The sequence below is a fragment of the Montipora capricornis genome, chromosome 2 (assembly GCF_036669925.1).
Source record: "Montipora capricornis isolate CH-2021 chromosome 2, ASM3666992v2, whole genome shotgun sequence".
Taxonomy (NCBI): domain Eukaryota; kingdom Metazoa; phylum Cnidaria; class Anthozoa; order Scleractinia; family Acroporidae; genus Montipora; species Montipora capricornis.
In genome coordinates this window covers 52,909,775-52,934,774 of record NC_090884.1, presented here as the reverse complement: position 1 = coordinate 52,934,774, position 25,000 = coordinate 52,909,775, and the positions used below count along the sequence as shown (strand labels likewise).

Genomic DNA, 25,000 nt, shown 5'->3' with positions numbered 1-25,000 from the left:
CTATGTTATACGTTGGATTACATGTACAAAAATTGTGCTAAATTTGTCCAACATTGGGGGTGCGCAGCAATTGTCAAAGGAGCTCAAATAACCGTATTCGCCGCCGCGGTACCATGGAAACGAGCACGGTGACCCCCCTTTTTATTACATTTTTATCATCTCCTTGACATGTTACAACAGTGTGCGAAGTTTCATCGGAAATCTATGACAAGTTCTATTTCTAGGGAATCACCTTAAAGCAAGAAGCACGAATTCGTTTGCAAGCCCAGCCCGCCTGGTGATTCGCTTAAAAAGAAAGCGCGCCACTTCCATCGCCCATAAAAGGAAAAATCTGGCGCAATCTTTGCATTGCGCTATGATTGGCTAGTTTGATTTTCTGAGTTGTGACTGCCTAGCTGATAAGACAACTTTGTCCTTTGTTTTACGGCGAAGTGCTCCAACACCACAAGGTGAGCGACTTACTTCCTGTACTAAAAACTTGAACAAGCCTGTATTCACTGGGGTCAACTTTCATTTCTCGTTTCTCCAAACACGTCCGAATGACAGCAGGGGTTCGTTCGTCATCTGATAACTGCAATATAAAGAACACAAGACACGAATAACAAAAATTTTCCAACTTAATAGTCCCAACGAATATGAAATTGTGTTAAAGATGAAACAACAACAATGATATTCAATGTAAGGAGAAATGTAGACTCGGAAAAATATCCGAATCCCAGATGGGATTTGAACCCACGACCCTCCGTGATCTAGTCGGATGCTCTAACCACTGAGCTACTGGAGACTCTATGGTGAGCAAGGGTCAATTTGAGGGTCTCGACTGGAACCGCATCGCGCGGCTACACAGCCAAGTATTGACTAGCATATTTGAAACTCACTAACAGCATCGCGCTGTCACATTAATGCATATCAAGATGCAGCCAACCAACCTCCAAAGTGAGTGTGTTAAAGATGAAACAACAACAATGATATTCAATGTAAGGAGAAATGTAGACTCGGAAAAATATCCGAGTCCCAGATGGGATGGCTGTGTAGCCGCGCGATGCGGTGCCAGTCGAGAGCCTCAAATTGACCCTTGCTCACCATAGAGTCTCCAGTAGCTCAGTGGTTAGAGCATCCGACTAGATCACGGAGGGTCGTGGGTTCAAATCCCATCTGGGACTCGGATATTTTTCCGAGTCTACATTTCTCCTTACATTGAACATGAAATTGAAAACGTTTTAATCTGGCGACCATAAACCATTTAAATTAACGGTTGCAAGATGACGGCGTCCCCGCGAATTGGACGGCTGGCTGACATTTGGCTCAAACCTTTCATAGAATTTTCGATAGAAAGATAATTACTTCTGAAGGAAACATGGAGTGAAAATTGTCATTGTTTTATAAATATACGGTCCATTGCGCAGGAATTCTTCTTTACTACACTAGGGAAAATATGGGACTAATTTCAGAACTGCATCCTTGTGCGAATAAAAACTTGAACACACTTTACAACAAAGGGCCTCTTTCTACGACCCCGGGTTGCTTTTTACCCCGGGTTGAGTCACCGCGGCGTGTGGTGCAGCGTTCTTGCCCAAGCGCAGCCTCTAGCAAAATGGAGGAGGCGAAAAAATCGAAGAAAAGCGCACGGCGGATGGCATGGAGCTGTTGCTGTTAGAGCATGTTGATGAGCATTAAAAACCCACACAGCTGCGCACAAGCAAATAGCATTGGTAAAATGGCTGATGACGTTAACACAAATTGATGATTCTGATGATTGCATGGTTCGTCCGCCAATTTCCTCGCTGACAAGTAGTTACCAGCCCTTTTAACCGAGCGAAAAACGAACTGAGCTGGGTCAGCCGAGATCGACCCAACCCTCACCCAGCCCGGGCTCGTGTAAACGTAAAATTTGACGCTGAACTGACCCGGGTCGGTGTGCAACCCGGGTTCGTGTAAAGCCATTTCAACGCAACATCTTGCATCATTGTTGCATGATGTTACGACATGTGTTGTACGGGGTGGCCAAACGCACGCAACATTTTCATTTTCAACGCAACACTGTTTTAACGACTGTTTTAACGTGGCCAAACGAGTACAACATCATGCAGCATCCAAAATGTTCCACGAAAAATTTGACCGTTTTCAAATTTGATCCAACATCATCCAACATATCGCAACAGGGTGGCCAAACGTATGCAACATGTTGAGCCCAACAATGCTGTAAGAGAATGCGAGCGTTTGGCCAGGCCTTTTATTGGTTGAAAGAGGAAAAATACTCGTGGTGCACGTGCGGCACGCATTTTAGAAAATATATTTGCGGTACTCTGCATGACAACGACGCGAAATCACCAAATTTGAGGCGAGTCTTCTTAGAAAGTAGCAGAATTTTACAAATGAACCCAAAGATGTAGCTTTGTAGTTACAGTTACAGTCTTGTAGATACAGTTTTGTAACTGTCAACTTTTAGCGGTGGTTTTGTAGTTGTGGCGGAGTTCCGCGCGTCGACGGAGCACCAATAAGGAGTTTAAGATCTACGACGGCGACGGTCTACGGTCGACGAAACCGTCACCTCAAAACACAACTTTGCTTTTTTTTTTTTCGCGATTAGTCAGTCTCGTTCAGGTCCTACAATATGGGCGAAGAATCCTAAAAATAAAATGGTAAGAGCAGTTTCAGAGTGGAAATAGAGAATGAAAGATTCTCTGTTGCATGCTTACGTTGTCGTCAAAACCTCAAATTTGGTGATTTCAAGTCGTTGTCATGCAGAGGACCGCGAACATACTTGCTAAAATCCGTGCTGCACGTGCAGCACGATTTATGCTCTTTTAACCAATGATACTATTGTTTTGAGGCGTTGTCGTAGTCGTAACCGTCGTCGCTTCTTAAACTCCCTATTTGCTTGTGACGTACGTGCGTACGGGTGCTCAACGTTAAAGATAATAGCGATGAGAAGCGGAAGAAAAAGCAAGTATGAGCACGAAATACGGCTAGAAGAGGAAGAAAGGGCACGGAAAAATAGACTAATTTAAATATATCTGAGAACATAAATACTACTAAATCGAACAGCTCCCCTTCTAGGCTTGCCTAAATACATACATCAGTTGTTACAGCTGTACATGTAAATTTGGATGGAGAAGTATTTGTTTGGGGGTGGTATTTTTAGATGAAGGGTTATAGTTTTGATGTTCCCGTTGTTGTTGTTGTTGCAAAAGAAGTCAAGTTAAAGCCCCCCCATCCCCCTCCCAATTCCTTGAAGTTGCCTTACTTACCCAAATGCCTCTGTAAACCACACCGCCTGTACTCTTGTCCTCCATCCCCTCGATACTGACTCGTATGATGCAGCCTGCATGCACAGATCTATTTGATGGGCTATCAGGAGTCGCAGGAAGAGAGCGTCGAGAAAAACCAGGTTTACCTGTCTTCGGAAGAGAAGAAGGCAAAGAAGGCAGACAGCGACCGCGAGGGAGCGAGAATGAGGAAGGCTTTGTTACAGCCACCGATAAACATCGTTCTGATCCAGACGATACGCCGGAAGATGAGGAAGAAGACGAAGAAGCAGAATTCTGCGAAAGAAGGGTTAATTAATCAATCGATCCTTGAGTTAAGGGGATAGTTCCCAAAGAAATTGTGGTGATATCAAAGCAATTTTTCAGTTAAAATAAAGTTATGATCTGGTAATCGAGCCTAGCAGCTTACCTGCCTTTCGTTTCGCGTAAATCCGAAGCTAAATCTCTCTAATCGTTCATGAATTAAACTCTTTTTGGTATGCCAAAACAATGGCCGCCTATCACACTAGTGCATAGTTGATTCACCAGCTATGGTCAGGTTAGATTTAGAAACTCAAATTCCATTCAAATTTCAATGCCGCAATACTTCTTACATTTCTCTGGTGGCGTCGGGGCGCAACTGGTGAATTTTCAGTCGATTTGCACGGTTTATCTGGAACAGGAGGCGACAGGCTTTGAGTAACATCTGACAAAAAGCTCAGTTTGCTGATATCGGGCTCACTCAACATTCGCCTGCAAAAGGATAGAAAGAGATTATGTCGTTTTCTAAACTTAAGGTCATTGCAGATGTTAAGGAACTCAAGACGAAGGGACGAAGACCGTGGCGACAGCTACGAGAACCTCATCTAAAAATATAAGTTTGTGCTATTGTTACTGAGCAATCCCAATCCCAGTTGTTCAGTCAACGAAGGAAGCATGTATCGCGTTTCTTGCAATAAAATTGGTATGAACGGAGTGTGTTTTGGGAGAAAAGTATTGAAATTTCATCGATGGGGGTTCACGTTCGCTACGCTTCCTCAAATTTGGCGGCGGGGTTAAAACATAGGTCACTCGTTACTGGTCATTGTTTTACCAACACTAAAGCAACTCAAACCCTTCAAATTGGCTAACCTAGTTTAGACCTAACCATCGTTTTTAGGCTTAATAAGGCCTCAGTTTAGCATTAGTTAGTAAACGTTTTGTAACGAGTGACTTGTGAAAAGTGACATGTACTTTAAATAGAAGGACATGACCTTGTTTTAAACCTGTCGCAAATTTGGTCAACCACATCGTTATGAGGACGAGAACGGTCAAGAAATGTACCAGAGTGCAGGGCGTGAAGAGCCATTGTTTAATATGTGTTCATTGTTAACTAAACCAGATCGTTTTCTGATTTCGCTCGCGAGGTCGTCATTGCTATAAGTGGAACTCCAATCAAAAATTCACTTTCTTTGTTTTCTTCAAACTTTGAAAGTTTGTTTGCGTAACACCCGACTGCCAAAAGGTTGAGCTTGACTTTCGACCCAAATGCTGTGGGGTTTTTTTAAGTACTTCGAGTTTTGCATTTTAAGGTCTAGCATAATAAGATAGGATAAACTCGAAACACTTAATATACTGTAGAGTTAAATTTTGAAGTGTCGTTTTTTGCCATAGCCTTCGTCGTTTATCATGCACAGCCCGAGGGAGTTTAAGAGACGACGACGGCAACGCCAACGCCGCAAGACTATGATAAGGAAAAATAATCGTACGGCTCGCATTTTGGCACACCGATATTTTTGCGGTACTCTGTATACCAACGACCTGAAACCATCAAATTTGAGCTTAGACGACAACGTGGGCATACAAATGTGAATCTTTCATTCTCGATTTTCAGTCTGCAACCGCTCGTACCAATTTATTTTCAGGATATTTCGCAAAAAATGTTTGGCACGGGAACGCCTAAAGACGGCGAAGGCTAACACTGATCAAGGCAAATTACATAACAATCTCTGCAATCTGCAACGCAAAATTACGACAGCAACAATTTGTTTCTGTGTCTTTCTATAAGGATTACAAACCTGAGTCTTGTAGTTTTCTTTTTCGCGAATTTTAGTTCCACATTTTCAACCTTACAGGACAAACGATAACTGCAAAGCAAAATTAAACATGGAATGACTACCAACTAAACTGGTCGTTCCCCCCAAAACACTCTTCTGAAACGCAAAGGAAACATGCATTCACCCTATTCTTAAAGCTAAAAACTTGTCTTTCGACCTATTCCTTAGTTTGAATTCGTTTAATTTTCATGGAAATACCATCCTAACATGGTGTTTTCTCTGATAAAAATGGAGCACTGGAATCGTGTTGAAAGGTTGTAACGGAATAAAAGGACATACCATGTACTAGTGTGCGATATGTCGTTTAAATTTAAATTAAAACTATAATTTGGGTTTTTTAAGCTTGTGAGGTATTGTTTAAGTCTTTTTGGGCAAGATGGAACACAATTTGAGGTAAGCAAACATTTGGCTTCTTACCAATCGGAAGTAGAATCTAATCGGCAGCAAAGCCAAACTCCATGGATGGTAGTAAGGGATTTGAATTAAGTGGATCCATGGGTAAATGCTTCAGCTCAACCATTCGTTTATTATGTACCCTTCGGCACTTTAAATTCACTGACAATAAGCTAAGCCTTACTTTGCGCAACCCGTGCCAAGCGGAGAGAAGCCGTATGTCGTGTTTCTGTGCTGAAAACCTTCCTTATGCTACAATCTTAGAAAAACCTTGTTACAAGAGTTTTTTTTTTCCAAGAAGGAAATCTGATATTTATGGATCCCTTTCCACCCCTCCCCCAAAACGAATGTTGAGACAAGGCTGAACACGTTATTTGATGTTCCCATGAACAACATTGTGTTGGTTGGGGTGGGGGCAGGATATTGTTGGCCTTCTTTTGAGAATAAGGATCAAAGAGACCTCGACTGGCTTTGTCCAACATTGGAGCCATTAGACCCATGCCAAACAAAAGATCATAAGACAAGTTTCATGTAATAAATGTTACCAAAAGGTTGGTCACTAAAATTATTACAATACAACTTACTAAATAAACTAACCTTTCCGCTTCTGAAAATGTCTTGATATTATCAAACCATTGTCTAAATTCCTCATTAGGAGTAATACCATAGTTTTTGGCCGCTTCTTGTAACAACTTTATCTGTGCAATTATTTCAAATTCCTGAAAATGAAAGCAAAGCAAGTGTCATTAATATTAAGGTGATTAGTAATAAAATAATAATAATAATATCTGATCTGCTAATCGCCCTTTCTCGCAGTCGGAGACTGAATTACTAAGGGCGCAGCTCAACGAGGTCGGGCCGAAGGAGCCGTGCTGCCGGCTAGGCGCTCGGCCCCTGAACACGACCCATGTTTGACCTCGGAGCACAGCACCACAGCCTGATGGAGTAGGCCGGGAGTCGATTTTGAGGAGGGAGGAAAACCGGAGTACCCGGAGAAAAACCCTCGGAGTCAGATTGAGATCGACTGAAACTCAGCCCACGTACGACCCAAGGCCAGAGTTGAACCTGGGTCACAGAGGTGGGAGGCACGGTTACTGACCACTAAACCACCCTGACTCCCTGCCCTCCCCTTTGCACCGCGCATCTCATACTGCGCATAACATTGCCACTTCCGAGATGGCGGGGTTTCACGCCGGCCATCTGAAGAGAGGTAACAAAGGCCGCTTTTGCTGTTCATGAGCTTTTAAGTGCAATCATAATAACTCTTCGCGGTTAAAAAGGTGATGTTTTGGAATTTGCCCCAGTCTTTTCGCGGAAAAATGATCATTTTGAAGCTGAAATTGCCCATTTGCCATCCATTATCATCGTGTTGCGAAGAAACGAGCATGGTAACCCCCCATTTTAATATTGACTCGTAATAGGTACACGAAAAACATAATTTAAGAAGAAAAAAAGTTGGATAGTAGAAGTTGTAGTATTTACCTATAAATGACGCGAAAATGCATTTGGAGCCTGACACTGAGTGCAAGGTGATGACTGTAGCGGTCCAATTTCCTTAATTTCTTTGCAAGATTGAGCGATTTGAAATCACTTTACTTAAAGATTATAGCCCGACAAACAAGCAGGTTCAAGTTTTCCAATAATATTCGGTAGCTTTTGCTACATAACAACAATTTTTCCGGTTGATCTAGTTTCGAATGCTTCTCGCAAAATTCGGTAAAAAACACTTAGAATAAAGCGCATACAGTGCGAAAACAAGCTCGGTGACCCCATCTTTTTGTTGCATTTTTAAAATGTCATGTGTATGAATATCAATTGTGCCAAGTTTGAAAAAAATCTGGATAGTACGTCATCTTCATGGGAATTACCTTAAGCTTTAACTGGATGCCCAAATACAATGTAGATTAGTATGCACGGAAGCAGGGGTGGTGCAATGGCGAGAGCACTTGCTTCCCACCAGTGCGGTGCAGGTTTGATTCCCAAACTTGGCGTCACACATGTGGCACACATGTGGGTTGACTTTGTTGGTTCTCCATTGTACTCTGAGAGGTCTTTCTCCAGCTACTCTGGTTTTCCCCTTCCCTCAAAAGCCAACCAATGAGTTCATTTGATTTCTGTTCAGTGTTCCCGATGAGTGCCCCAGCGCTAAACCAATTAAACTAATTAACTATGGTAGGGTAATGTGAAATGCTGTTTTCTAGCCATGTAAACCACGTGAGTGTTAGCCCTACTACTGGAATTGAACCCACGACCTGCAGTTTAGATCACCACCGCTCTACCGACTGAGCTAGAAGGTCAGATGGGAACAGGTCATGGGAATTGAAGGTGTCAAATGGTAATGAATATGTACAAGCACAAGGCAGGGTTACGTTCAATCCCCAATTCCCACGACATGCTCCAATCTGACCTTGTAGCTCATAATAATGCCTGAACTGCTAAACGCCCTACTCGCAGACTGAGAGTGAATTGCAAAGGGCGTGGCTTGACGAGGTCAGACCGACAGAGCTGATGTGCCCACTAGGCGCCTAACCACAACCCATGTATGACCACGGAACACAGCACCACTGCCAGATGGAATAGGTTGGGAGTCGATTTTGCAGAGGAAGGAAAACCGGAGTACCGATACCCGGAGGAAAACCCTCGGAGTCAGGTTGAGATTGACTGAAACTCAGCCCACATACGATCTCGGGGCCGAGAATTGAACCCAGGTCGCAGAGATGGAAGGCATGGTTGATAACCACGAAGCCATCCTGACTCTCTGGTGATCTAACCCGATCGTGGGTTCAATTCCCACCCTGGTCAGAGTTTTCTCTGTCTTTGTGTGGGCCCAATCCCAATAAGAGGTAACACTCACATGGTTTACATGGGTAGAAAACAGCACTTCACATTACCCTACAACAGTTAATTCTGTTGAAATATAAAGTGTTACGCAGCCAACATTTGCAAAAGCTTTACCCTTCCTTGTGCAACTTAAATAAGGTTTATTATTGTTATTATAAGTATTTCAATTGATTATGTCTATTAAGACTTACTTTTCTTCTTTTTTCAAAATTGATCAAACCATCCTGCAAAAGAGTATAAAGAGTTCAAAAACCATTATTTAACTTTAGAGAAGATTAAAGTGCATGATCCTCACACTTAAAGTGCTTTCGACTGGGAAATCCAGATTTAGATCTTAAATTAAACTCCAGATCTTCGGATTTTCAATCAAACACAAAATTCGAAAACAGATTTGGCAACGGATTTTGTTAATTGAAATCCTTACCAGACATGGATTTCCAATTCATGAATCTGCGACAAAATCTGTTTTCGTTCGATTGGTGTTCGATTGGAAATCCGAAGATCCAGATTTTAAGATCTAAATCTGGATTTCCCAATCGAAAGCACACTTAGCGTGACAATTTAAGTAATTGATTAAAGACTCCCGAAAAATTCCGGTGGCTCCAATGGCATTGGAACCCATGACCTCTGCGATGCCCAGTGCAATTCTCTACCAACTGAACTATGAAGCCACACAGTTGCGAGCCGGTCAAATTTATTGGACTCATGTGTTCCCATGAAAGGACCTGTAATTGAAGTGGGGGTTCTTTCATTCATTATTAACTTCTTACTAACCGAGCGCAAGGGCCGTACTGGGGAATATTGGCCCGAGGTCGTGGCAGTATGGACCGAGCAACCGAGGTCCGTACTAAAACGACCGAAGGCAAATATTCCCCAGTACGGCTCGAGCTAGCTCGGTTAGTAAGTAGTTTATTATATGGCTTTTTAATTACCTTTTGCTTTGTTTCTGCAAGCCCGTAATCGCCCCGTGGGCATTACGAGAAAATGATGCCCTACAAATCAGTCACAATTAGCCAATCAGAGCGCGCGTTATATCAGCTACAAACACAAGCCATATAATAATAATTTTTAACTTTCCTTCTCAAGAATCTGATATAAAACTGCAAATAATCGAAATTATTATTGTTTACTTTTGACACATAGGCAACTGTGACAATGATTAATCCATGCTGTTTGTGAGGTTATTCCTTGTTATTCCTGCACCGATGCACATGTTCCAAAGGAAATAAATTATATCAATAATTTTAGGTACTGAGCTGACATTTTCCTTGTCAACGTTTTAAAGGATTTGCTGTGCACATAAACATTCCCTGGATCTTTTAAAAGCCAGAGAATGTTAAAAAGCTTTTCCAGATTGATGCATTTTTTGTTAGTTTTTTCCTGGGATATCTGAAAAGTTGAAAATTATCAAAGGTGCACCTCTTAAAATTGACCAGTAAATTAAATGCTCTTACCCCTACTTGCAGTTTACAATTTTAAAAACATTTAGAGGTATTGATAGGTAAGAATGGATGATTTATCATGATTTTGCATCAGCTGATTCACATACAGTACAAACACCTTTGATGAAGACTTTTGGAGATGTTTGAATACGAAAATATTTCTAGAATCCACACTGTACATATGCATGGTGAATCCTACCTCTGTCATGTTTGGAAGTGCAGCATCTAACATCATGAGATCAGTAAGAAATGTCCCCAAATATGGAACTGTGCCATGAATAACTCCCTTTGAGAGAAAAGCAAGATAGATTTGAATGAGCTTTAGGATTATTCCTCATCCCAGAGATTCTAGTGGTGACTTTGTGTTTGACATCATGGCAAATTACCTTTACGAAAAATTTAAAAAACGATCTCTGGCTAAAATGATTAAAAAAAACCTGAATTTTACCCGTCGAAGACTGCAGTTCGGGCAGTCGAAAGCTCGTAGTTTTTTTTTTTTTAAACATTTTAGCCAGAGATCGTTTTTTAAATTTTAACTATGTTCCATCCTGGCTGCGGCCCTTCAATATTTTTACCTAAATTAGGAACCCTATAGATCCACTAGCTCAGGGTACAGCAGCAGTCTTGGATCAGCAAAAGAAGACACAACAAGAAACGTAAATCTATGTGACGAGAATTCACCTACCCTGCATTTTGGCTCTTAAGCATTTTCCTGCTTTCTAAATTTCTAACCCTGCAAATAAGTTGAGTTGCTGCTTTAAAAACTTAACTGAAAAAATACTTACCAGGTCTATGCCTTTGGACCGACGTTTCTTCAACGTTGGTATTTTCCTCGTGGGTGACGTTGGCTCAGATTGCGCCCATTTTGCAGTTCCTTCCTGTTAAAAGAAGTATGATTACAAGAGTTACAAATGTGTACACAGATATTAAATGGATAATTTTCCATTCACTGTATAGAGTAATTTCATTAACTGGTGTTGATACCAACTGTAATCTCAATAGATGCAGGGAAAATAATGAGTAGTGGTTCAAATTTTTTGGTTTAAAATTTTTCAAACCTGGTTAAGTTTGACTTTGCTTAATTGTGTCAGATTCATTATCACAATCTCAAACAAACTTAAGGAAAAATGAAAAAATCCAAGGAAATTTTTGACCCACAACACATTTAAGGCCAACTTGCTGACAACAGTTTCAATAGCTATTGATCAAAGAGCCCTGCAATGTGTCACTGGTGAAAAGCAGCTGAGAATACAGTAATTATTAATATAATTCTAACTCTGCCCTGGACATCAATCAATCACAGGGTTACAAGGTCAATTCACAGAGTTCACTGCAGGTAATCAGGCAGAACCCCAACTGACAAGAGCAAATCAGTGGTCAAATAAATACTGAAAAAGCATGATTAACCCATTGACCCCCTGAGAGTGAGACAATCCTACTTGTCAACTGGGGTATCCTAGGGCATTTGAGGTGTCACTGGGTTAAGAGTTGGGTTTGGGACCTCTAACCAGACATGAGAGTTGGATTTGAACCAGGTGCAGCTGTAAGCAAATCAATAGACCACCCCTCCTAAAATACCATGGTTAAGTATTACGTAAAGTATAAGTCTCTTGTTTGTGTTCCACAGTTTTATGTTAATGACACTCTGCAGACACTTGATTTTATCAATACAGCAAGGTTGTCAAAAGTAGTCGGATGCCACAAGAAATCATCACAAACTTCTTTGCCGTGGCTGGCTACTTTACTGTACTGGTTGTTAGCGTACATGTACATGTACTGTATTTTCCTTAATTTCAACTTCATACTTTTCAAACCCAGCTGTTCTAGAGTGTGAGATTTTTGGACAACCCTGATACAATACCTTCATAAGCAGTTCTCTACTACTCTGCTGATTGCTATCTTCTGAAAAGATGTTTGACAACTCATGGTACAAGGATTGGCTTTCTCTGCCAAAATAAAAAATGATCAAATCATTCCTAAAAACAAGTAACAACCCTCAGCTCACCTGAGCTAATTAAATAATAGATTCCATGTTGCCCTGCATCTGTTCAACAATATATCACAGTTGACTTCAAAATGTGGTAAGAACAAAAAAGTGAAAATGTGTGTTGACCACTGATATTCTTATCACATTTTGATGTTCTTTGTGATCTATTAGCTAGATAAGACATGGCAACATGAAATTTATTTGTTTCATACAATAAGGAATTAAAAGTTTTTGATGATAACGTCAACTATGCATGTGTTCTCTTAAATACATCAGAGGTGACAACCAATCAAAATTTTTGGGATTATAATCCAGAGCTTGCTTTTCTAATGAGTGCAAAAAAAACCCTGAAATTTTACTGGTTTATGAATTGTTTGTGAGAATAAGCCTGTCAAGACCTGGAAATTTCCATGAGTTTACCTTTACAAGTTTTGTAACAATCTTGATGAATTTGGTCAAGCAAAATGAATACATGTAGTTTGACCCACCATGCTTTCCATACCTTACAAGGCATGCAAGTTCTTACTAATAATACTGCTGTTCTTTAAAAGTTAAAGAAAAAAGGAAGAAAATAATACTTATTAATTTTACCGTGAACAAGTCAGTCATCAAAATAATAATTTACTTTTTTTTTTACCTGGGGACATGAGACCAAGATTTTTTAAGTCTATGAATTGGAGCCGACTGCAAGCCTGACAAAATGGCTTTCAGCGATGAAAAGTTCTTAAGATCTCTGCATTCCTACAAACACAATGACAGCTTGATTAAGTAATGATCCCCACATGCGGTACACACACATGTCAAGTAAATGCAACTGTCCAACTTTAATTAGTTCTACCAAGGCATAATGTTGCACATTTTGAAGTTTTTCTTGCATTTGGTGGCATGGATGACATTTCATTTACAAGAGGTGTAAAAAGACCCTACAGTACATAGTTTCACCACAAAGCCACATAATTGACAAGTTCTACCCACAAAACGTCCACAAAAAATAATAATAATTTTGTTTTTTTTAGAAACAGCACCGGTCGCTGGTGTTTACCAAATCATATGTACTTAAATAATTATGGGGACAGTAAAGATGTTCCATTCTAGATCTGTATGTCAAAAATCAAGGCAATTGGATCGGATTTCAAAAATATAATATATCTGGTATTTCAAGCTCTTGAACCAAAGTTCCGTTACTTTCTTGATTCTCCCTGGAATAAGATGTTGTATACCTTAGACTAAGAACTGTTCAAGGAACAAATTTGGCAAACATTTTGCGACATGAGAAATAAGCACTCAAAATTCTCTTTTTGCTCAGATCGAGCCCTTCAAAATGACAACAACACATAACTACCAACACAATAGTGGTACTTGAACTAATAGATATATTACCTGTGCCACACTTATCCACCAGGAAATATATTTGCCCCTTGTATTTGCCCCACTGCTCTTACTCCTGGAGCTCGTCAGGATAGACGAGGTGACACGAAGCGACACAGCATTAAACTGATCAACAGTTGCTTTTACTGTAGAGGCCCTACCGTCCTTTTTATTTTTGCCCCATATACAACCAAGGCAATGCCATGCAATTACTTTCTTGAAAAGTTTCTGTGGAGAGAAGAAGAGACAATGTTTGAATCTCAGCTAAATAAAATGAGGGCAAAGTTAAGCTAAGCAGGGGATGAAGTTCCCGGTGTTGTGGCTGTCCTTCGTGAATGTATGGGTGGATGGGTAAAGCAGGTCCACATCAGCTGAATAGCTGCCAATACTTCAACCTGCTCGAACAAATAAATAAATAAATAAACAAACAAACAAGCATGATACAGTTTGCCCCAGTGGTGACTGAGGTAGCCACCTGCCAGCAAAAATCACCACCAACTTTAATTTGCTGTCTAAGCCCCACCCCCCTCCCCCCCTCCCTGCATAGTTGGTCTAGCAACTGACATTTTTTCCATTTATTTCAATTGCTACTTTTCAAAAACAGCCATCCATGTAAACCTTGATGAAACAAGACTGTTGATATATACATGTAACTGGGCCACCATAATTTGACAAAAATCCTGAAACAAAGGTACAAATGATTAAGCAAGTGCTTACAGCATCCATTGCAGTTAACTGTTCTGCACAGTGGATTGGTTCCATGGATAACAAGTCTGGGTTGCCATTGGTAAACTCTTCTATCATGGAACACACGTCTCTTTCATCACCATGATTGAAATTCGATGACACAGGCAAGTGAAATGTGACAACATCTAGATCTAAGAATTTTAAAAGCATTAAAAGTGCCTTTACATGGCAACTCAATAGTAGCTCTGGGGATCTTTAGGTTCAGCCAGAATATATGTATGAATTCCAATGAAACGATAACGAAATTAACACTAATCCACAATAATTTTACTCCTCAATGTAGAACACTTGGCTTAGAGGGTAGAGGGTTAAACACTTCTCAACCCAATCTAAAACCCAAAGGCCAAGACGTCTTTTAGTAAACAGCTGGTTTTGTGAAATAGGTGGCTGTGGCTCCTTTACCCTAGGGGGGGTCTGAGGGCATGCTCCCCAGAAAATTTTGAAATCTAGGAGCTTGGAAATGGCATCCCCAGAAATCTGGGCAACAACATCAGTCACAAATATTAATTTATAAACAAGTAGCTGCATGTGGCCAAGTTAGAGGGCAATTTTTTGCACTCTGGATCTCCAGATGCATGCTTTCTTATTGTATCTTCCATTATATTTTTAATAAACAAAACGTGGAAAACCGGAAGGACGTAGTGAATGTGATTAAGGCAGCATTTGGCACCAATCTTTCTCCTCTATTCATCCAGGGTTCAAAATTATCTTTCTCGCTCTAGAGCCAGGTGGTGACTTGTGGGAAAATTTGGTCACCAGGGGTCACGGAACACCTTTGAAAGTGGGGGGGGGGGGGGGAGAACTAAGGTTTTTGGTATGGATCACGGAAGTCTGAGGGGAATGGTAATAGGTTTTCGAACTTACGTGACTAGGTCTACAACTTACTATATGTTAATGGTTAAGGGTACAGGTTTCTTTTTTATTAGCACAAAATGTACTACGATTATTTGATCACTGCGTTTACTAGGTGCCAGAGTGTTTCAGTGGATTTTTCCAAAAAATGAGATCACGGGTGCACTAATTAACACCATGTTCTTCTTGCTGGGAAAACAGTGAATAAGTTTCAGGAATTACGTGAGTTTTTGTGGGAGGGGAAGTTTAATTGAAATTTCAATCCATCATCAGTTGTGAATGCAACGTAGATTTAAGTAGCCAAATTACTGAAGGATGTATGGAACCTTTTAACCCTTTGACGTCCACACTGGCCAAAACTGGCCAGACAGTATTTTACTCTGTCTAACGCCAGACAATTTTACTTGTTAATGGGGAACCCCTGGGAGTCAATGGGTTAATTAACAGTGTGTGAAACCGATTTTCTTGTAGTATTTAGACATTATTTTAGTGGGGAAGGAAAGTGAGTAGTGGTCTAGCTACCAGTTCTGCATGATTTCATCATATAAAAATTTGTTTATCCCAGGTTATCAGACGTGATTCGCCAGCTGGTGACCAGTTCTCAAAATCTGAGTTTTTGGTTGCATTCATTTGGCAACCAGTGAGTCACAATTTCAAGCCCTGTCATCCAACATAGCGGACTGCAACGAATTGCATTGGCAAGTGGCTAAAAAATATCCAATGTTCAAAAAGGAGCAGAACATACAGCAAAAGGTTCCTTGATATTCTAGTTGTTTTATTGAATTAAATTAAAATAAATTGAATAGATCTGAAATGGTGAGAATCATGTGATTTATTGAAAAAGTAGGTGGCGATAACTTAAAGAGTAGCTGGGCGGAATTCGCCGGTTGCTGGCTTCTAATGAAACCTCTCTTCACACCTAAAGTGCCCCAAAACTCTCAGGTGAGGAAGGGTCATAACTTGAACAGGGAATCCCTCTAGTCAGTTGCTCTTATCAAAAATATTCTTAACAAGTGTGAGATCTATATATAAACAAGAACTAAATTACTGGTTAACTAGTTACCCATGCTAAAATGTTTTTTTTTTAGATATCAGGGGTCATAATTTTGCTAATTTCAAAAAAGAAACTTCCTGACAATTTTATTTTCAGATCAAAGACTAGCACCTGCTAAAGACAATCACTCTGGTTTACACTTTAATTCAGTCTTCAGTTTGTACCAAGTGCATACATCAAAAGTAAAGCAAAAAAACCAATCCCCAATAAGCAAAAATGAGACTGTATACAATGGTTAAGATAGTAACTTAAAGATTCATTAGTCCTGACCCATCAAATACACCCATCACACACTACTAACTCATCTATTGCTTTAACAATGGACTACACTACTTTTGCCATAAAAGGGGTCACTTTTCCAAAGCTGAACCCACAAATTAAAATACTTTGATTGACCCTTAACCAACAACATTGACAGAGAGCCTTACCTTGATCTTCAAAAGGTGTAATCCGAAACTTGTCTAGTTTATGTTTTATCTTTCTGGCAAGTTCATCCCTATGATACGACGGCTTCATTTCTGAGGTTACAAAGCTAAGCATTCTGTTTAAGCAAGTATACTTTGGAGAATCATCAAAATCTGCTGGGAACTGTTCCAACCATACTGCAAAGACTGAAACCACACCCCTATCAAAAGAAATAATAACTCAGAACAAAAATTTATAGTTGTTTGCTTTATATCGTCTAACTTTTGAGGCTATTGAGTTTACTTAGTAGCTGGTAAGATTTCCCAATCGCTATCTTGAGAAATTAGCCGTGAACGTCAGAAGAAAACTTCCATTGCATACGAAGAGATTTCGAGTGGGATTGTGAATCGAAAGCGACTATTGTGCGTATTCAACACTCGTTATATTTTTCTCAGCTTTTTTTTGTTACCTTTCAAGAGGGGGTACAAAGGGGATCCAGAAGAGGGGTCCAGAAAGGGATCCACGTTTTGTCTTCACCCATAGGAGGCAAGGGTTAAGGAATGGGGGTAGAGGTTGTAATAAGATCTTCTAAACTCCACGGTAAAGTACTTTTTACAAGAAGACTGGAAAACTTGCTATAATATCAACATTGAACATCAACATTATCATTTTTGTGGGATTTGCTCTGAAGCGATAAAAAAAACAACCAGTCTCCTCCAACTCTCACCTAAGAACTCCTTCAACAACCTCGTCTTTCTCCCCGAAATCATTATGGAGAAATGATCGATACCTGTAAAACAACAATAATTATTTTCTCAAACAATAGAGGATTGTATTCCACAAGAACAAGAAATTAAAAACAAAACGTTGTGGCAATATTACTGTTGGCAGGATGGAATTGCCAAACAACTGCAGGGTGTTTCAGAAAGTAAAAAGCCAACGATTTACAGGGCTCAAAGCTCTGTGTTTGCTATCACCAATAATCTCACAACCAACAGGAGAGAAAGCTAGACTAGTAAAATCATTATTATTGTTTTAGAAAATTCTAACAAATTCTCATGTTTGGATACTAGGATCTTTCCCAATCCTGTCAATTTTTTTTGCTTGCCAACCCTTAGTGTGATCATGCAGAATACGAGTTGATAACTAGGATTTATTCAGCCAATCAAAATGCTAGAAATGCAGTATTTAATAGTTAACAACTATTCACTGAAGTGGAGGTGGCTAGCGATGGATATTTACCGAGCCGCGAAGCGACGAGGTAAATATCCAATGCTAGCCACCGACACTGATCCTGAAGTGAATAGTTGTTTTAGTTATACTAAAACAGTGAGATAATATACGGCACAAAAAATTAATTTGGATGTTTTCTTCACTTGTCACGGATGCAAATTGCAATTGGGATGCCATTTTTTCCCGAGTTCGGAGGTAAATAGCACAGGATATTCGGAGTTTGACGAGCCAATCAGCGCCCGCGTTCAACCCTATCCACTGTTTTAGTATATACATGTACTAATATAATTTATGGGACATGTCAGATGGCACACACAATTAAGACATAGAGTTGATGTTTGAGTTACAATATATTGTCTACATATTCTGAGGTTTTTATTTTACATATCTGAAGAACTAGATTTGAGTAAAGTCCCTTTGTGATCAGCTTCCTCATTTATACAGGAAACAACAAAAACAACACAGTGCTGAGAGCAAAACACCTGTGAAGGCATCTAGCCTGAAATAAAGTAAAATAAAGTCCACAATTGACCAATTATGACATCTGCTTTCTAAACAAGCTGTCTGACTACGAACCTTGCCTGGTATTCAAAGCATCGCATTTACATGAACAAGAAATGTCAAATGCACGGATGGAGTCAGTCTGACTCCATCCGTGCAAAGTTATTTTTATAGCTCGGAGTATTTCATATATTCTTTTGTAAAGCTTTTGTCCTATTGTTATCTAGCCTTTTTTAAATTTTTATCACTTACCTTTTGTAATGCTTAGTACATGTTTCCGCATTTTTATCGCTTTTAATATTCTCACGTGTGATTTTACTTCTTATAGGCAAAGTTTTATTCACTATTTTTTCAAACTTGAAGATGATCTCAGCGAGATCGAAACGTCGGAAAATTTTATCGCTAGTTTTTATCTTAAAACACATCACATTCTTGCCAATTTGTAGAGATTTGATAGAATCACATGAAAAAAGACTTGAAAATGCAGGCACTTAGAGGTGACTTTCTTTACAATATCTGTGACCAAAAAATAATGTCTATGAATAGTCTTGACTTGCTTGTCAAGACTATTCATAGACATTTAATTAAAGAACAAATCTCTAGGGAATGCCAGTAATTTTTTTGGCTACCATCAACCACTAAAAGTCCTCAGAATTTTCAAATAGTTACATAAAAATGAAAACAATGTACGTTCATGGGTAAACACGGCCAAAAATAAAGAAGCTAGGGTACGGATTAAGAACTGACATCTTCACTCACCCACAAAATTTTATTGTGAGTGTGTGTACTCAACTTTGAAGTGATTGCAGCTTTTTACCATAAGGCTTCACACATGGAAGAAACAATAACACATTATTGTGCTGGCAGTAAGCCCTTGATGTCAGAGGGCAACCCATTCCGTGACGTCAATCAGAAAATAAAACACTTGCACAATCAGCGTTTGTCAGATTTTCAAAGATGACTGGTTTAATGTCCTCTTTGTGACAAAAAATATTGCGTGATCTACGTCAACCGAGGATTGAAAGTAAAAACACACATTGAATTGGTAATTCATCAATTATTCAATTTAATTAAATTTAAATCGTTCCGAGACTTGAAGACAACCAAAACTTTTAATTCCTCCGGAGAAGTGTAGAAATCAACCATGCATATAAGGAAAACGTGTAATGTTTTTTACGCAAATCAAAGTTATTTTTAAATCGACACAAACACGAAATCTCTGTCAGCTGGGAACCAAGTTGTCGTGACCTAGAGTTAACCAAACAGCTGGAAAGTAAAATCATTAACTCTTTTTCAACTTTGGGTTTGTAATACTATATTATAAATTTATAACAAAATGGTACTCGCCGTTCGAAAAGAAGATCAGCAACTTCTTCAGTCTTTGCAAAAGTCCTATAGGTACTAAGGAACGCTATCAAGTAGCCAGGATCAAGCTCTTCCAAATATTCTCTCATGGGAGATAAATGCTCGACAAGCTTCGCTAGCGATCCGGCTTTTATTGTCCTTACACGCATTGTTTCCCACTGAAGCTGCGAAATCGGCGCTTCGTCTTCGGGTGAAGGTGTGAGTTTCGAGCAATATCGAACCTTCTTTAAAGACACCGAGTAAATGGCATCCTCTTCGCGTTCTTCCTTCCAGAAAATTCTCTGAAAATAGAAAAGGAATAACTTTTTTTGTAACAATAGAAAATATAATTCATCACTCTTTGTCCTATCTAAAAATTATATGAAACCGCAGTCAATATATTTCTTCAAAGAGACACAATAGTGAGGGAGTTTAGGTCACTATTTTCAAAGAATTTCCGGCAGGAAACGACAATATGATGTCTAGTATTTTTCTAGTTTCACGAAAATGCATCTTGATTAGGAATATAATTTTAATAAAATGGACACTTTTATAGTTTCCTTGTAAATCAATAATGCCGAATTATTGGAAACGATTTTATGGATAAGCTAGAGAAAATGCGTTATCACGTTACATATACTGTGTAAAATCAATTGCGCTCGCTTTACAAGGCACCGTTTACAGGAGACAATATGTTCAACGCATGGGAATTCGCGTATTCATTGTAAAACATTCAACCGAGTACTCCTTAAAATGTGCTCAACTGGGAGATTACAAGGTACAACAACCGAACAATAGGCGGCTAATTAGTGCTACCGAGCCACGAACATGGACTAACCTGCGAGGTTTGAGAACGCTCTAAATCCAAAGCAGGCATCATTATCCGAGATTTAGCCGCTTCTCAGCCGCATTCATCTAGTTTTTCGCTGAAGATAATCAAGTCGTCTCATTGTGAAGACCTTGACTTTGACAGTGCTAAAATTGAAGGCATTGGAATTGCACTTGTCTGCGAGAAATTTCAGGCCTTGGGATGCATATTGACTTGACAACATGAACAGACCTCCCACGTGATTATCATTGAAATCGAAGACAAACCGGAAGTGCTTCTGTGTCATGGCGGAAATGGAAAACACCCCAGGACGATTCCCCCAGACCAGAATTGTTTTTTTTTCTGTCAAACAACCACTCTTTTTGACGTAGAATTAAATTACATTATTCAACGGTATTTACGCAAAAGGTTCACAGCCAGGTCATGTGTCTGCTTAAATTACCCATGAGAGTTTCCCGTCGAACCAAGAGACAGCTAGGAGATGTTGCTTGTGTGTCGAAAAGTAATCACTCCCAAAAAGACCAGACTTTTTTTAGTCTTTTTTGGTATTGATTGGGCACATGGAAAGACCGACAAGGTGTCTGGGATTGACTTAGCTCTGGGCCAAACGGACACCACCACATGATATCCGGTCAATTACACGCAAATTAATTACTCCTTTTCTAGGTCTTTCTTAGATCCGTTGTCGATCTGTATCGATGTGCGACGGCTTAGAGAACATTTACAAAGTAATAGAGAGATTTATTTATCGATAGTGAGCTTCCGTTGAACTTCCATTGAGTCACAGGGGGAGCTCTAAATTGTCGGAATGGAGCATATTCTCGAGTTTCCGAATATCCTCGGGTCACCATAGATAAATAAATATCTTCATTTTATTCACCAGGTTAGCATATAACATCTCTTTCAGTGAAATTTTTATAGTAAACACTCTGTAATCCACAAGATAAATATACACTTCTCCAGTTTTATTCGGACTGTTAACTTCTAAGTTGTTTTAATAAGCAACTTACAAGCTAGTGCTTTTCTTTTTGCGGTCGTTACAAAATATCCATGGGTTTGTTAAAGTATTGGTAGGTCGAAACATAGTTCTAGGCCAACCGTAGAAAATTCTTACAAAAAAGCGGTTTTCAATGACTGTCATGATCAGGTGTCTTTTCGTGACAGCCAGCATCGACTAGAAACTTCTACAATATTGTTATTAAATTCAGTGGCGAAAAGGCGGGCAATAAAAAACTGTAGCATAAGTAATTCTTAGAGAAAGTCACTCCCATTCAAAACAATACTGTTGCGACAAAAACGTTTTTCCAATTAGTTGCCGATGTGAGGATTTCATCCCCAGATGTGCAAATCTAATAGCCTGGTGGGTGGATTATCCGAAGGTTCAAAATCAGCCAAGTAACAATGTCCTGTCTTGAAGAGTATTAGTGCATTTCAAGTTAAGTCTGTATTGCGAGTTTTCATAGATGCAGATGGCCAGGACAACTGAAAAATGGACTAATATCAAACTGGAAGCAGAGATTTCAGTTCCATTTATCCAAACCGGCTATCAGGTATCGCTAAATTTCGGCTATCCCTGGTGCGGTTTTATATTTATTCTTAAGGTTTAACCTGATGATTGTACAAGCTTGACCACACATAAGCTAAGATGAAGAATTTTGATTTTCTTTTCCTTGTCTTTTGATGAACCGTTGATACACAGTAAATCACGTTTCCCGCCAAAATTGATCACGCGAAAGATAGTGCGACATCTGCACATGAGCGTCCTCGTACAGGCTAAAAGCGGACGTGGGCGGCGGCACTGAACAGCACTGTGTCGGGAACTGCGGCTGAACCTGAAAATCCTCCGGAACAGGAAGTTCGGGCGGAAGGAAAGGAAAGTTCTCTCGCCATTGGAACGTGCCGTTGACTTCTACCTTAAAACTTGAATTTAAGGCTGAAATTCCCTGAGGCGTGAGTGAGTCGTCTCTTTCCCAAGAAAACGGGAAGTCATTGTAAACAGGGATGTTTCTAGCCAATAGCGGTTCATCGGGCCAGTCATGTGACAGTGGTGGCGGTGGCGGCAGTGGAGGAAGGGCTTGTAAGGATGGATTTTGTTCCTGATTGCTGAGGAAGCTAATAAAGGGTGTCTGGAAACGAATGATGGGTGGTGGAGATGGGAAGCGGGTGCGTCTTTTCTTGGGTTTTGATTCTCCACCGTCGCGTCTGCTTGCCCTGAAACATGTACATGAGTCACTTAAACAATTATTCACTACGCCGTCATAATCAAAGCTAGGATTTATCCCAACGGTTGAACATACCCAATCCTTCATCATTTTCTTCCGAAGTAAGCATGCCAGCCCTTGATATTTATATTTTTGTCACTATTTACTAAACAAATGAACAAAGCTGCAGTCGCCTTCTGATTGGTTAACACTGACTTTATTAGCCAAGTTCAATTCCCCTCCGACAAGCTTGCCTTCCTACAGATCTGGGCCCGGTTGTTCGAAAGTCGATTAAGTTAATCCAGGATTAGCGTAAAGTTTCGTTTCATGTTTTCAACTTTTTGGTGAAAGTTTCTTTTGCCTAATTTTGGTTTTCAAGATTGACTTCTTCTATTGCAAAGAATATCACCGTTAAACAACATTTGGGAGTAGAGAAGTAAACTCCTTGGTCAATTTTTAAGCTCGGATAAGAGTTAATTAATCGGCTTTTGAACAACCGGGCCCTGGTACGTAACATAATTTTTTACCCCAGAGACGGAGAAATTATTTCGCTGCTTGGTTAAATATCCGCGAATCTTCCTACCCCCACAAGAAGCAAGCATCACGGCACAAATGATTCCTAATTATCTGGCCACAGTTGTTCCAAGGGGGGATAGCGCTATCTACTGGATAAATCACTATCCACTGGATAAGTCATTTGGTTTTGCTAGTGTATATCCGTTGGATAGTGATTTATCCGGTGGATAGCGTTATCCACCTTTAACAATCGATTGAACAATCGAGGCCTGATAAGTTTAGTTTTTTCGTACCCGAAAACCAAGTTTTCCTTCAGGTCCTTACGGTAAGAAAACTGGAACCAACGACATATTACACCAAAAATGACCTTGGGGGCTATTTACAGCTATATTGAAAAAAGGGAAATGAGCCTCTTGTCACCGTGTATAGAATAGTTTTCTATAATATTGCTTTGGCATTACTTAATTTGATTGGCTTGAAAAGCTCGCGCAATATCCCCATCCAATTACACACAGGCTAGAATAAAATCAACAGTTTCCCTACCCGTCGTATCAGCTGCTTGTTTTTCTTTGTTTTAATAATTATTGGCTCGTTCGCAGTGATTGGCCAAAATTTCTGCCTTTAAGAACCTTCCGACATACCTCCCAGTTATTTCGAGTAAGTTGTCTACTCTTTAATTAAGGTCCAGTTACTAAAGCAAACTACCTTTTTCCTTCTCTAAACGCCTTGGCGAATGGATTGTTGTCGATCTTGAGCTGTGTCATTCGTGGATTCTGGTAACTGGTGACCGTGATAAACTGGGTCTCGGGAAAGTCAAACACCCAGCGGTCGTAGTGGCGCATGCCCAGTTTGGTAACAATTAGGCGCAGTCGGTACTTCTGCATGGAATTCAAGACAATCTGCAAAATGACACAAAAGGAACGACCTTAGAAGGTCAAGTCTCACAAACAAGAAACTTGCGCGTAACATACAGTTGAAAATAGGGCTATTCTCTCTCCCATAACACTACTATTAGCATACACATTGTAAATCCTTTATATGTAGGGTTCTGATATAAATGTCAAAAAAGAAAACTACGAGACCTTAAACGTTGATGGTGCGACATAAAAACTAATCATCAACATCATTAACCTACACAATTTCTAAATCAGAGCTTGGACCTGGGATAAGTAAATATGTTCATATGTTATGCGAGGTCGGGTCCGCCGCCAAGTGGAAAAGCGCACTCGTCAAAGGGCCGTTTGCGTCCAAGTCACTTGAAAGACATTCAATGTATTTTTCTACGCATCCCTCGCACATAACGATAATTTTAATTTTTGCGACCTTTACAAACGCTTATCTCACAAACAGGTCCTTGGTGCGGTTTTATTTTTATTCTTAAGGTTTAACCTGATGATTGTACAAGCTTGACCTCACATAAGCTAAGATGAAGAATTTGGATTTTCTTTTTCTTGTTTTTTGATGAACCGTTGATACATAGTAAATCACGTTTCCCGCCAAAATTGATCACGTGAAAGATAGTGCGACATCACTTTATGCACGATAAAATATCGACATTATTAACCTATCAAATCTAGTACTACTTTAAGGGACACTCTCTCTGTAATTCGAGAACACTGAGGTTACCTACGTCTGGGATATACAAAGTCACAACTTTGCACATGCATGACTGTTCTGACAGAAAAAGGGAGAGGGTGATCAGAGGAATTTTAAGAGAATGATCTATCCTGGTATAGGAGTAGTCGTGGCTCAGTTAGCTAGTGCGTGGCGCTCGGAGCGAGAGGTAAACGTTTCGATCCTCGGTGACTTCAACGTCTGTTTCGACTTTCCTCTGATCCGCGTAGCTGTAACTTTAAATATCCATAAAATGGAGCACTGGCAAAGGGAGGGGGGTAAAGGGCGCAACTTCAGCTTTCATTGATACCAGTTTCGTAACTGAAGGA

General features: G+C 39.9%; 2 protein-coding genes across 2 annotated transcripts in view; both read right to left on the bottom strand.

Moving 5' to 3' along the window:
• LOC138027480 (ral guanine nucleotide dissociation stimulator-like 1) overlaps positions 1-20,555 on the bottom strand; it is a 25,226-nt gene extending 4,671 nt beyond the window's left edge. The window contains exons 1-16 of the mRNA XM_068875034.1: positions 20,350-20,555; positions 19,515-19,813; positions 17,161-17,223; positions 16,457-16,653; positions 14,093-14,253; positions 13,388-13,603; positions 12,645-12,748; positions 11,882-11,966; positions 10,806-10,898; positions 10,220-10,306; positions 8,770-8,802; positions 6,335-6,456; positions 5,306-5,374; positions 3,863-4,001; positions 3,252-3,545; positions 463-571 (exon numbers count right to left, since the gene is read on the bottom strand). Coding sequence (XP_068731135.1) covers positions 463-571; positions 3,252-3,545; positions 3,863-4,001; positions 5,306-5,374; positions 6,335-6,456; positions 8,770-8,802; positions 10,220-10,306; positions 10,806-10,898; positions 11,882-11,966; positions 12,645-12,748; positions 13,388-13,603; positions 14,093-14,253; positions 16,457-16,653; positions 17,161-17,223; positions 19,515-19,813; positions 20,350-20,391 — 2,113 coding nt within the window. The 5' untranslated portion in view covers positions 20,392-20,555. The remainder of the gene's footprint in view (positions 1-462; positions 572-3,251; positions 3,546-3,862; positions 4,002-5,305; positions 5,375-6,334; positions 6,457-8,769; positions 8,803-10,219; positions 10,307-10,805; positions 10,899-11,881; positions 11,967-12,644; positions 12,749-13,387; positions 13,604-14,092; positions 14,254-16,456; positions 16,654-17,160; positions 17,224-19,514; positions 19,814-20,349) is intronic.
• Positions 20,556-21,587: 1,032 nt separating this feature from the next.
• The window catches only part of LOC138038109 (T-box transcription factor mls-1-like), a 5,974-nt gene continuing 2,561 nt past the window's right edge, over positions 21,588-25,000 (bottom strand). Inside the window, exons 3-4 of the mRNA XM_068883931.1 lie at positions 23,763-23,956; positions 21,588-22,551 (exon numbers count right to left, since the gene is read on the bottom strand). Of these exons, the coding sequence (XP_068740032.1) occupies positions 22,044-22,551; positions 23,763-23,956 (702 nt within the window). The 3' untranslated portion in view covers positions 21,588-22,043. The remainder of the gene's footprint in view (positions 22,552-23,762; positions 23,957-25,000) is intronic.